Raw genomic sequence first — 13,436 nt, 5'->3', positions numbered from 1 at the left:
CTATTTTGCCCAAGCTAGTCTCGAACTCCTGGCCTCAAGTGATCCTCCCGCCTCAGCCTCCCAAAGCACTGGGATTACAGGCATGAGCCACTGTCCAGCCCTGCACAAATGTTTAAAGCAGCTTTATTCAGAATTGCTAAAACTTGGAAGCAACCAGGATGTCTTGCAATAGGTGAATGGATAAACCCGTGGTACATCCAGACCGTGGACTATTATTCAGCACTAAGAAAAAATGAGCTATCAAGCCACAAAAAGACATGGAAGAAACTTAAATGCATCTTGAAAGAAGCCAGTCCGAAAAGGTTACATACTGTATGATTCTAACCCTAGGACAGTAAAAAGATGAGTGGTTGCCGGGCTTCAGGGAAAGGAAGGGAGGGATGAGTCCATGGAAGACAGGTGATTTTGAGGGCAGTGTAACTACTCCTGCATGATACTCTAATGGTGGATGCATAACATTATATACTTTTCAAAACTCATAGAACTGTTCAAGACCAAAAGTGAATCTTAATGTAAACAGTGGACTTAAGTTAATGATAATGTATCAGTATCCATTCACTAACTATAATAAATGTACCACACTAATGCAAGATGTTAATAATAGGGGAAAGTGCCTGTAGGGGAAGGAGAAGGAAATATATGAGAGCTCTCTGTACTTTCTTTTCAGTTTTTCTACAAACTTAAAACTGCTCTAAAACTAAAATATATTAATTAAAAAAAGAAAGACTAAAGAGATTGTTCATCAACACCTAACAAAGTACCTGGCACAGAGCAGACACTCCATAAATGTTTATTGAATAAATTGATAAACAAATGAGTCAACCAGTGGTTCAGCAGAACCCAGCCCCCTGAGTCCCAGTTCAATACTCCTTGTACATCAGAGCTAGAGTAACAATATAGTTTATTGTCCAAACCAGGATATTTGAGAGTGAAATGGGGTACCTTAGGTGTAAATCAGGACTGTTACAGAGATAACCGGAAATCACAAACTGGGAGTCCACAAGCTACATCTCGCCTCCAAAATTGTTTTGTTTGGCCACTCATCTTGATGCCTCATATGATATTCTTTTAAAATGTCAGTCATTTGCCCACATTTAACACAGTGGAAATTGCATAAAAATGTGAAATTTGGACTTCTCTTGGAAAATGGAAGGACTCGGTCCCATGGGGCCCACAGGCCTGCACAGTGGTGAATGGCTGGAGCTGAGCAGCAGCTGCCCACTTTGTCAGCAGGTACCTTCCTCTTTGCCCCAGGCCCCACCAGTCCCTTTTGTAGCTCTTACTCTAGGCCAAGTGAGAGTTTCCATTCACACTGTCTTGGTTTTGTTTTCTTCTGTGGCAGAGTTAAGAAAAAAAGGAAAGTATTTCTTACACTTACGTGATGATTCAGAGTAAGAAAATGAAAAAAGTATCAAGAGGGCCCCTTATGTCTTGCCCCCAGCCTGCTTTACAAACAGTATATTCTTGGCCTCTCTAGGCAATTGAGTCTGCCCCCTATGATCTGAACTTCTTGTCTCCCTAGACCCCAGCCTGTGCTGGCCTTTAGAATGTTCTCGGGCTGCCACCCACTGCTGGAAAAGCTAGATGTGAGGGGAAAACAATGGACGTTATTTAAGCTTGCTTTTCTATTGTTATCCCAATTCAACATTGCATCGTCAACTTTTGGTGAAAATTATTTCTGTTGTTTTTCTTTATTGTCTCCAAATGTAACTGGAGAGTGAGGTGGAGCAGCAGAGAGTACAGCACCCACCTTTCCTCCCTGTGAACATGCGTTGTTGGAATGCTTTGACATGGAATTTTGTTCATCCTTGCATTCACTCATTCCCCTAGCTCTGGCTATACTTACAGATGGAAGGACCCTCACTTCACACCAGTGTCCCCTGTAGGTTGTCCTCAGCTGAGGCAACAACACAAGCCACGGTGTGGAAACAGGAAAGCATAGATAGGGCCCATTTACGCTAAGAAGTTGGACTTCATTCATAGGTGGTAGGTCGGGAGCTGCTAAAGTCTTTTTTTTTTTTTTTTTTTTTTTTGAGACGGTGTCTCGCTCTATCACACAGGCTGGAGTGCAATGCCACCATCTCAGCTCACTGCAAACTCCACCTCCCAGGTTCAAGCAATTCTTCTGCCTCAGCCTCCCCAGTAGCTAGGGCTGCAGGCACCCACCACCACACCCAGCTAATTTTTTTGTATTTTTAGTAGAGACGAGGTTTCACCATGTTGGCCAGGCTGGTCTTGAACTCCTAACCTCAGGTGATCCATCCGCCTCAGCCTCCCAAAGTGCTGGGATTACAGGCATGAGCCACCACGCCCGGCCTGCTAAAGTCTTTTTGAGCAGAGAAGGAATGTGACCACAGATAGCAACTGTGCAGGGACTAGCTCTAGAAGCAGGAGGACCAGATAAGAGGCTGTCGCAGTGACCTGAGTAACAAGAGGTGTGACTAAAGCATAGACAGTGGAACAGAAAGAAGGGGATAGATTGGAGAGACATCTTGAGGTTAGGCTTCACAACTCATAAGATGTGAAGAAGGTGTGAACTAAGAGATGAAGAATCAAAGATTATCCAGAGATTTTTTTGAGGTTAGGAGGTTGAAACACCAAAAGCATGATCCGAAAAAAGAAAAAAAGTTGATAAGAAATTGGACCTCATCAAAATCAACTTCTGCTTTACAAAAGACCCTGTTAAGAGAATGAAAAGATAAGTTACATACTGAGATATTTGCAAATCATATATCAAACAACAGATTTGTATCTAAAATATATAAAGGGCCGGGTGCAGTGGCTCACACCTGTAATCCCAGCACTTTGGGAGGCTGAGGCAGGTGAATTATTTGAGGTCAGGAGTTTGAGACCAGCTTGGCCAACATGGTGAGACCCCCCTCTCTACTAAAAATACAAAAATTAGTCGAGCATGGTGGCACATGCCTGTAATCCCAGCTACTAGGGAGGCTGAGGTAGGAGAATCGCTTGAACCCGGGAGGCAGAGTTTGCAGTGAGCCTAGATCGCACCACTGCACTCCAGCCTGGGTGACAGAGTGAGACTCTGTCTCAAAAAAATAAAAATTATATATATATATATATATATATAGAACTTTCCAAACTCAACAGAAAAAAAAAAAAAACAATTAGGAAGTAGGCAAAAGACGAGATATGAAAAGGATTTACAGACAGAAAATGAGCACATGGAAAGACGTTCAACATCATTAGCCATTGGGAAAATGCAAATTGAGATCATAATGTGATATCACTATACATCTATCAGAATGGTCAAAATAAAAACCAACACCAGATGCCAGCAAGGATGCTGAGAAACTAAATGACTCAAACATTGCTGGTGGGAATGTAAAAAGGTACCACCAGTCTGGAAAACAATTTGGCAATTTCTTATAAAGCTAACCATGCTACTACCATACCTCCCAGCAATTACTCTGTTGAGCATTTGTCCCAGAAAAAAAATGAATACTATGTTCACACAAAAACCTGTATGTGAATGTTCATCGTGGCTTTGATTCTATAGACAAAAACTGGAAATGACTCAGGTGTCCTTCAGCAGATAACTAGTTAAACAGATTGTGCTACATCCATACTGTGGAGTGCTACTCAGCAAAAAGAAGCAACAAACTTGATACAAACCACAACTTGGATGGATCTTAAGAGCAGTATGCTGAGTGAAAAAAAACCTATCTATCTCAAAAGTTTATATACTGTACGGTTCCATTTCTATAACATTCTCAAAATGACCAAATTTTGGAGAAGGATAACAGATGAACGGTTGTCGGGACTTAGGGATGGTGAGGGAGGAGGGATGGGAGTGACTGTAAAGGAGGTAGAGGCGGGAAATCTTTGTGATAAAATAGTTTCATATCTTGCTTGTGGTTGAGGTTACATGAATCTACACTTGTGATTAAATGGCCTAGAATTATACACTTATACACACACAAATGAGTGCATGTAAAACTAGTGACATCTTAATAAGATCTGTGAATTGTACCAATGTCAATTTCCTGACTTGGATATTGAACAGTAATTATGTAAGATGTTAACATGTGGGGAAACCTGGGGAAGGGTGTGTGGGACCTTGCTGCACTATTTTTTTTTTTTTTTTTGCAACTTCTTGTTATTCTATAATTATGTTAAAAGTAAAAGGTAAGTACAAAAAAGGAATGCACTTCTATTGATACATGCACAAATTTGCATGAATCTCAAAGGCATTATTCTGAGTAAAAAAAAAAAAAAGCCTATCTTAAAAGGTTACAGACTGTTTGATTCCATTTATATGGCATTCTCAAAAAGACAACACTACAGTGATGGAGAACAGATCAGTGGTTGCCAGGTGGTGGGGGAGAAAGGAAGATGTGATTGCAAAAGGATAGCACAAGATTTGAGGGGTTATGGAATTCCTCTCTGTCATGAATCTCTACATATGTTTAAAATCAGATCTGCATGTGCACAAATGTCCATTTTACTGCAGATTAATTTAAAATTAAAAATAAAAGTAGATAGGCAAGGCCGGGCACACCTGTAATCCCAGAACTTTGGGAGGATGAGTTGGGTGGATGAGTCGGGTGGATCACGAGGTCAAGAGATCGAGACCATCCTGGCCAACGTGGTGAAACCCCATCGCTACTAAAAATACAAAAATTAGCTGGGCATGGTGGCACACACCTGTAGTCCCAGGTACTCAGGAGGCTGAGGCAGGAGAATCACTTGAACCCGGGAGGCAGAGATTGCAGTGAGCCGAGATCACGCCATTGTACGACAGCCTGGGCAACAAGAGCAAAACTCTGTCTCAAAAACAAAAACAAAAACAAACAAACAAACAAAACAAAAAGATAAGCAAGTAGTTTGTTTCTGATTTGTTTCTTCTTTCTTTCCTTCCTTTCATTCATCCATTCATTCAGCCATTTACTGAGCACCTACTATGAGTGAGGCACTGTGCCAGACTTTGGAGATCAACCAAAAGTAAGACAGCCAGGCCCTGCCCTCAGGGAGCGTTGTTTCTGTTTCAGAGAAGTGGCCAGTAGGATTTGGAGTCCAGTGTTTCTACTTGGGGAAGTGTGGCAAGGGAAAGACTATGGAGGGACAAAGTGAGCAACTTTTCATTCCTAGAGCCCAGTCCTGTAGGATTTCAAATGATCACATTTCCCTCAAAGACTCTTAGGCCTGAGATCAGAGGAAAGCCCCCAATCCGTGTTTCACAGGCACTCACAAGATAAAATGCTAGGAGGGTTATGCCTTGCTAAGGGAAGGAAGAAAAGTTGGGGGTGGGTAGCATGAGATTTGATGCGATTAGTAAAGTATGAACTCTGAAAAGTGTTACGAGAGAGAGAGAGAGAGAGAGAGAGAGAGAGAGAGAGAGAGAGAGAGAGAGAGAGAGAGTGTGTGTGTGTGTGACTTAAAACAGCCATTTGTTTAGCTCATGACTCTATAGATTGACAATTGAGCTGAGTTCAGCTGGGTGGCTCTTCTGGTTCAAGCTGAATACACCCAATGTCTGCAGTCAGCTGGCTGTCAAAGGCCTCGATCACATGTCCAGTAATTGGCTGGTGGTTGCCTGGGTAACAGGGGTCTCTGGGCCATTTGTTCCTCATCATCCAGCAAGCTATTCTGGTCTTGTTCCTTATGGTGAGGTCACAGAGTTCCCAAGAGCAGCAGAGAACAAGCCCCAAAATATAAGTGCTTTTTTAAAAATAGCTCTATTGGGGTGTAATTCACATACATTACCTGACTTTGAATTTTGTTTTCTCCCCTGTTTGCAGGGAATCTGAAGCATGTGGTCTAGTTGACAGAAAGAGATCAGGTTTCCAGAGCTGAGGAGTGGTGCCTATAATGAAGACAGCGTGTTTATGCAAGCAGTTTGTGGAATTTGTGACTGCAGGGGAAATTTGAAAGAAATTACTTCCTGAAAATTTCCAAGGGGCACCAAGTGGCAGCTGGCTTCCTGGGGTGAAGAGGCAGGTACCCCAGAGTCCTCAACTGGGCCTAGGGGAAGAGGGAGATATCCCGCATTTGAAGTTCTTATTTAAACACACACACACACACAAATGAGTTTTTAATCTTTGAAAATTATTTTTAAGTGAATTGGGGAGGGGAGTATTTTTATTGTCTTAAATGAAACAGATCAGAAGCTGGATGACAGCAGTCACCAGTTTATAGGGCAGGAGGCAGCTGAGAGGCAGGGTTTGGTCCTCAGGACCATCCAGGTGGAGCTCTGGGAGAGAGGGTACTGATCAGCAGACTGGGAGGTGGGGAGAAGTCCACTGGTGGTGTTTTAGTGTTATGTATCTTTGTTTTTTTTAATAAAATCTTTGAAAACCTACCTCTTTGTCCCATTGTCTTCATTGTAAAGCGCCACTGACAGCACACACAGTTCTGAACTTTTCTTCTCGCTGAAGTGTTAAGAATAACCCTGTTCCTTCCAATCTCTACTCTGGCTCAGCCTGAGAGTCTGAGGAGCTACTGTGTCCCTAGCCCAAGTTCTTGGGACGGAAGGCCAAGCTCTGTGTTGCACTGGGGCTGTCCATGGTGGGGTAGGAATACTGGCACTGCAGTCATGGAGAGGGGCTTATTGGCATCTTGGGGAGGAGCTGTCCCTGTCCAGGGAGTGATTTAGGGATGGAAAAGTCATGTTGGCATGTCAGATCCAAGAGGAGCACTTCCATGGATAGAAAGGATGCTTCCCAGTCGAGTGTAGACAATTGGCACATAATGAAAGGGGGAGGAAGTTGTAATGTGTGGTGTTACTGCAACCTCTGGGGAGTTGGCAACATGGAAAAATGGGGATGGGGGATAATGAGAGAGATGAGGAAGAGAAAACGAAATGTCATGATATTGTAATTTTATTTACCAAATATTTACGAAGCTCCTTCAACTACTGGGACCGGGATGGGAGACAAGCACACAGCCCCATCCATCCTGGCTGTCTAGGAATTCCCAGACAAGGCAAGGGAGGAGGAAAAGAAGCAGATCCCAACATGTTTCCAGCTCTGTTACCAACAGGAGTCCAGAGCTGTGAGAGCACTAAAGTGGGAGCAACTCGCCCTGCCAGAGAAGCATCCCAGACAGTCTCTAAGAGGGTGATACTTCAGTTGGGCCTCATAGGGTGAGCTGTATTTCCCTAGGCCTCCAAGCAGGGAAAGGGCATTCCGCAGAATGGAGTGGAAAAAGCCTTGAATGTGTCCTGGGATGGGAAAAGCCAAGCTTTTATTAAACAGCATCAAGGCACCTAGTCAGCTAGGAATACCAGTCCCTTCAAATGGTATTCCTAGTCTAATTCTAATTATACACTCTCACACTCTCAGCTTAAGGGCAGTGTAAGCCAGAAACAACAGCAATTTTACTTATACTAAAAAAAAGGGTTTTTTTTTTTTTTAAAGAATAAAAGAGTGTGGAAGGGGGGCTGAATGGCGCAGTTCAAGATGAGGGAAGGCCAGGGAAGCAGGCAAACGGGAGCTCTGGAACCATCAGCCTGCAAGAGACCACTCACCAAGGCTTGCCATCTCAAACGCTCCGTTAGCCTGGTTTCCAGTCGCCTATCCCAGTCCTCTCAGGGGGTCCCACCCCCAAAGCTGTCAGTCAAATCCCTGTAAAGGCCTCAGCCCTGAGAAGCAGCCAATAGGTAAACAGTGATAGCAAATTGGTGCCCCATTTTCGTTTCAATGGCCACATCTGGGAAGATATGCTACCCGGTGGGGGAGAGTGGCAGAGGAGGCCAGGGAGCTCTTGCCACTGGGCAGCCCACACTGCCTCTCCTCATCAGGCTGGCACTGCCTGTCTGAGCCCCAGTTCTTGCCTCAGCTCTGGCCGTACAAGTACCAGAGCAGGCTGCTGAACTGACCAACTCCAGGCCTTCCAGAGGCTGGGCCTGCTCCCAAGACAGGGCACCGCCTCAGTGGCCTTCAAGATTCCTTCTCATTGGATTCTTGTAGAAAATTCTACGGGGGAAAAAAAAAATCCATGGATAAAAGCAGGAATTATTTTCAATATTTCAAAATTAACATTGAAATACCCCCCAAGGTAGGCATGGTGTCCACAAAACCAGCAACACAGATTAAAAGTTGTTCCTCCCAGAATTATTGTAAGCACATAGAGGAAAAAAAGACGGAAGGGAAATGTACCAAAACATTAACCGAAGTGGGCTTTTGTGGAGGAGGAAGGTATAAGGATAGTTTTATTTTTCTTCTTTCTACTTTTCAGTATTTTCCAAGTTTTCTCTAGTGGGCACATTTTACTTTAATAATAGAAAAAAATAAATACATAAACCTAAAAAAAAAAGAGTTGATCCGCGGGGAATTGGGGAGGTAGTTACAGATCAAAGTCAGTTCAAGACACCCACTGAGGAAGACTTTGTGCTCACGCCCTGGGGCTGTTCTAATTGCCTGGAAGACCGATCAGCAGGGGCGGGGGCGGAGAGGGGGATGTGGGGGAGGGGGAGGCTTTTTAGATTAGTTGGCTTGAGGGCGGGGCAAATTTGTCCCCACCATAAGCCTGCCTGTCTTCCCTTTGGGAAATTGCTGCTGACCCCGCCACCGCCCACCCCTTGTGTCTGCAAGGGACCAGCCACAATAACTACAATAACAATGGCAAAGCCAGCATTTGCATATGCCCCATTTTACAGATCATTTTCACTTGTGCATCACTAGCCACCCTGCTGGTGGGTATTCTCATCCCCACTCTATAGATTAGAAAACTGAGGCTAAGAATGATGAAGTAACACGCTCCTTTTTAGGTGGCAGAGCCAGGAAGCAAAACCGGGCTGGAACTGCAAATTCCCTTACTTTTTCCACTGTCCCACACTAGTGCCACTAGAATATTTTTAAACTGTGACTTTGAAGTAAGCAACTTTCTTATTGCTTCCAAAGCCCAAGCTGGACCAAGCCACATGCTGCTTCTGGGCCCTCACCATACAGCAGCATTCATTCGTTTGTGTGCTTTTCAGCAAGTTACCTGACCTTTCTGAGTCTGTTTCCCTACCCATAAAATGGGGTGAATAATTCTTGCACCTCATGGGCTATTGTGAGTGGTTGATGAATTACCAGAGGTGGAAGCACTTTGAAAAGAGTGTAAAGTATTCTGGACAGGAGGGCCTGCCTTGGAAATGGGCCAGGGAAGGCTCACCTCTGAGGAAAACCCAGTGCTTATAGGAAACTCACCAGCCCCCTCTGTCTCCAGGGCACTCGCAAGGGCCAAAGAGCTCAAGAGAGAAGTTTAGACTGTCTCCAACTCAAGGGGTAAGAAAATAACCATTTAAAAAAGAATATCTATATTGGATATGCATATATTTGCATAAAACACCTTTGGGAAAATACACAAGAAACTGGGACACCTCAGTTGCCTCCGGGCAAGGGAACCAGGTGGCAAGTGGCGAGTGAGGGCAACCTGCACTCAGTTCCTTTTTGTACCTTTTGAGTTTTGAAACATGTGACTGTATTACCTGGTCCCAAAAAAGTGAATGCATAACATTTTTTTTTAAGTCAATGGGAAATTCCCAAGCCAGTTTACCTTTGGGGAGGATGGATCTGCCTCTGCTGCATTCAATGTTTGCTGTCACAAGACAGCAGTAGTAGTATATTTCTAATAATATATTTAAGAGACTCTTTCTAAGGCAGAAAGACTTCTTTATAAGAAAATCAAATATTGTCATTCAACAAAAAAAGGACAAAGAGGAAGAGGAGAAGGAAAAGAAGGAGGAAGAGAAAAGCAGAAGAAGGAAAGAAAACAACCACATAGACAAGTGTGTTTTGACATCTCTAAGCCCCTATACAGAAGGTTCCTGCAGCTCCTCCTTCTCTGCATTTGCCAGGGGAAGGTCCCCAAACCTCCTGCTCGGTGCTGGGCCCAAAACTGACCGGTAGTGCCTTGGCATGCAACACATGCACTTCAGCCTCAGACTGCCTGGGTTTAAGCCTCTCCCTGTCACTTACTACCTGTGTGACCTTGGCCAAGTAACTCCCTGTCTCTGAGCCTTAGTCTCCTTGTCTATCAAACAGCAACACTTACCTGTACTTACCTCATGGGGGTGGTTGTGAGGGACCAAAGAGGTAATGCAGAAAAGCACGTAGTAGAGCACATGCTACATATTAGTAGTAGACACTGTTCTTGCCCTAAATGTGAACGCATTCTGGGTAAGGAAACTTCCTGGGGTTCCCTGGCTTCAGGAATTACGGAAATGGTATGCAAATTTTTGTGACTGTACATATGTACGTTTTTTTGGGGCATGGAGCCATAGCTATTATCAGATTCTCAACACTCAAAGGAGTTTTGTGATTACAAAAAGGAAGAGATCTACAGATGTAGAGGTAAAGGCAGACATAAATAGAGCTGTCTAAGGCAGGGGCCCCTCACCTCATGATCTATGCACATGCTAGTCCTGCTTGGAATGCTCCAGTCTTCCCTAGACTGGCTCCTTCTCCTCATTCTGTTCTCTGATTCAATTAATACCCTAGGGCCAGGCCCAGAGGCTCACATCAGTAATCCCAACACTTCGAGAGGCCGAGGTGGGACGATTGCTTGAGCCCAGGAGTTCCATACCAGCCTGGCTAACATGGTAAAACCCTGTCTCTACTAAAAATACAAAAATGAGCTGGGCGTGGTGGCACATGCCTGTAGTGCCAACTACTCAGGAGGCTGAGGCAGGAGGATGCCTTGAGCCCTCGAGGTCGAGGCAGCAGTGAGCCATGATTGCACCACTGCACTCCAGCCTGGGCAATGCAGTGAGACCCTGTCTCAAAAAATAATAATAATATGGCTGGATGTGGTGGTTCACTCATGTAATCCCAGCACTTTGGGAGGCAGAGGTTGGTGGTTCACCTGAGGTCAGGACTTCAAGACCAACCTGGCCAACACAGCAAAACCCCGTATCTACTAAAAATACAAAAATTTAGCCAGGCCTGGTGGCGCATGCTTGTAATCATCAGTTACTCAGGAGGCTGAGGCAGGAGAATCACTTGAACCCAAGAGATGGAGGTTGCAGTGAGCCAAGATTGTGTCACTGCACTCTAGCCTGGGTGACAGAGTTAGACTCTGTCTCAAAAAAAAAAAAAAAAAGCCAGTGTGGTGGCTCACGCCTGTAATCCCAGCACTTTGGGAGGCCGAGGAGGATGGATCACCTGAGGTCAGGAGTTCAAGACCAGCCTGGCCAACATGGCAAAACCCCGTCTCTACTAAAAATACAAAAATTAGCTGGGCGTGATGGCGCACGCCTGTAATCCTAGCTACTGGGGACACTGAGGAAGGAGAATCGCTTGAACCCGGGAGGTGGAGGTCGCAGTGATCCAAGATCACGCCACTGCACTCCAGCCTGCTCAACGGGAGCAAGACTCCATCTCAAAAAAATTAAATAAATAAATAAGTAATAATAATAATAATACTGTGACCACCTTACCCTAACTAAAGCAGCCACCTTGCCCTGGCAATCCCCAGATACCATCTATCATTTATCATTCTCTCTTCTCTCTCTCTCTCCCCTCTCTCTCTCTCTCAATACATACTTAGAGAATGGTAGAACTATGTAATAAGACAAAGCAATGCCTTATTCTGGGTATTACTAACACAGAGGAGGAGACAGGCAATGTAGACTGGGGCAACCATGTAGGCTACAAGTAAGTGGTGACACTCAAGCTGAATCTTGGGCCAGGCATGGGAGGAAGCATTCCAGGCAAAGGGACTGGAATACATGAAGGCAAGAAGACACATGAAATTTAGGGAAGCAATAAGCAGCTTGGTGTCGCTGGAACACAGGATATTTGACAGTATCCAAGCAAACCAACTGTAAAAAGATGTTATTAAAACAATGAGGGAACACTGGACAGGTTGTGTGAAGAAATTATTGATAATTTTGTTAAGTTTACAATAGCAGCATGGTGGTTATATACATATATATTTTATACCCTCATCTTATAGAGAGATAAAGAGATGTATTTACAGGTGAACTGCATCTGGATACTCCAGAGGAGGAAAATGTATATGGAGGGTGGGGAGGGAGGGGGACATGGGTGAAAGAAAATTTGAAAATGTTGATCACTGTTAAAGTGGATTGAATGAACGTATGGGAGTTGATTATATAGTCTCCCTGGTTTTGTGGTTTTTAAATTTTCATAATAAAACATTAAAATCTATATTGGTGAGTTGCTGCAAGTAAAGATAGCAGGAACTAGATCACAAAGGGCTTCCTATGCCAGGTTGGGGGGGGTTGGGCTTGAGTCTGCAGGTAAGGAAGCCATCAGAGTTTTAAGCCAAGGAGTGGTCTGATCAGATTTGCATTCTGAAAAGCTCACTCTGGCTACTGTGCGGACAAATAAATAAATAAATAATAAGGAGCCTGACAAGGCCCAGTTGTTTACCTCAGATGGAGTCCTGGCACCTTCCTCCTTTGGCCCACTGTGCCTTTCTCCTAACCACTTACTTGGTAAGAGAATGTGTGCGTGTGTGTGTGTGTGTGTGTGTGTGTGTGTAATGAAATATTTCCCCCCAATATATGCTTCAGGTAAAAACTTTCAAATAATACAGATAATGGTTCCCTCATATCCCTATACTTCAGTGATAACCACTATTGGCAATTTAGTAGTTTTCTTTCCAGACTTTTTTTCATTTGCTCCATAAATATTATTGAGCACCTACTACGTGCCACGCAGTGTGCCAGGCACTAGGGTTACATCTGTGTACAAATAGACAACGGTCTCTGTCTCAATGGAGCTGGCATTATGCATATATGACTATTTGACTTTTATGTAAATGAAATGAAACTGTTCTGCAACTTGATTTTTCTTTCACTTAATTATATGCCATGGACAGCTTTCCATATCAATCTAGAAACAGTTACTTTATTCATCTTCCATTATAACATATACCAGACATACCAAAAAGGAAGGCAACCTGATGCTTGAAATGATCCTATTATATGGATGTTTCAAAATTTGTTTAACCTGTCCCCTATCGCTCAACATTCAGAATTTTCTCAATTTTCCTTACGAATAAAAACACTGCACAACAACAACAACCGCTAGAGCTAATAAATGAATTCAGCAAAGTAGCAGGGTACAAGGTTAACAAACAAAAATCAGTTGTGTTTCTATACATCAACAATGAATAATCTGAAAAGGAAATTAAGAAAACAGTTCTGGCCAGGAGCAGTGGCTCATGCCTATAATCCCAGCACTTTGGGAGGCCGAGGTGGGCGGATCATGAGGTCAGGAGATGGAGACCATCTTGGCTAACACAGTGAAACTCTGTCTCTACTAAAAATACAAAAAAGTAGCCAGGCGTGGTGGCACACACCTGTAGTCCCAGCTACTTGGGATGCTGAAGCAGGAGAATCACTTGAACCCAGGAGGCGTGGTTTGCAGTGAGCCGAGATTGTGCCACTGCACTCCAGCCTGGGCAACAGAGTGAGACTCCATCTCAAAAAAAAAAAAAAAAGAAAGAAAGAAAAAGAAAAC

The 13,436-nt window shown here is 43.9% G+C and overlaps 1 protein-coding gene across 2 annotated transcripts in view; it reads left to right on the top strand.

Annotated features, from left to right (window-relative positions):
• HDAC8 (histone deacetylase 8) overlaps nucleotides 1-6,319 on the top strand; it is a 261,897-nt gene extending 255,578 nt beyond the window's left edge. Inside the window, exons 11-12 of one of the 2 annotated variants that reach the window (XR_004058377.1) lie at nucleotides 4,902-4,962; nucleotides 5,760-6,319. Coding sequence is in view for 1 of the 2 variants with exons in the window: in XM_030934136.1 (XP_030789996.1) it covers nucleotides 5,760-5,782 (23 nt within the window). In the remaining variant the exon portion in view is untranslated. The remainder of the gene's footprint in view (nucleotides 1-4,901; nucleotides 4,963-5,759) is intronic. The other variant, XM_030934136.1, reaches the window with a different exon arrangement.
• Nucleotides 6,320-13,436: the final 7,117 nt, after the last annotated feature.

This window comes from Rhinopithecus roxellana, chromosome 7 (assembly GCF_007565055.1).
Source record: "Rhinopithecus roxellana isolate Shanxi Qingling chromosome 7, ASM756505v1, whole genome shotgun sequence".
Lineage (NCBI taxonomy): Eukaryota > Metazoa > Chordata > Mammalia > Primates > Cercopithecidae > Rhinopithecus > Rhinopithecus roxellana.
This window is presented reverse-complemented; position numbering and strand designations above follow the sequence as displayed.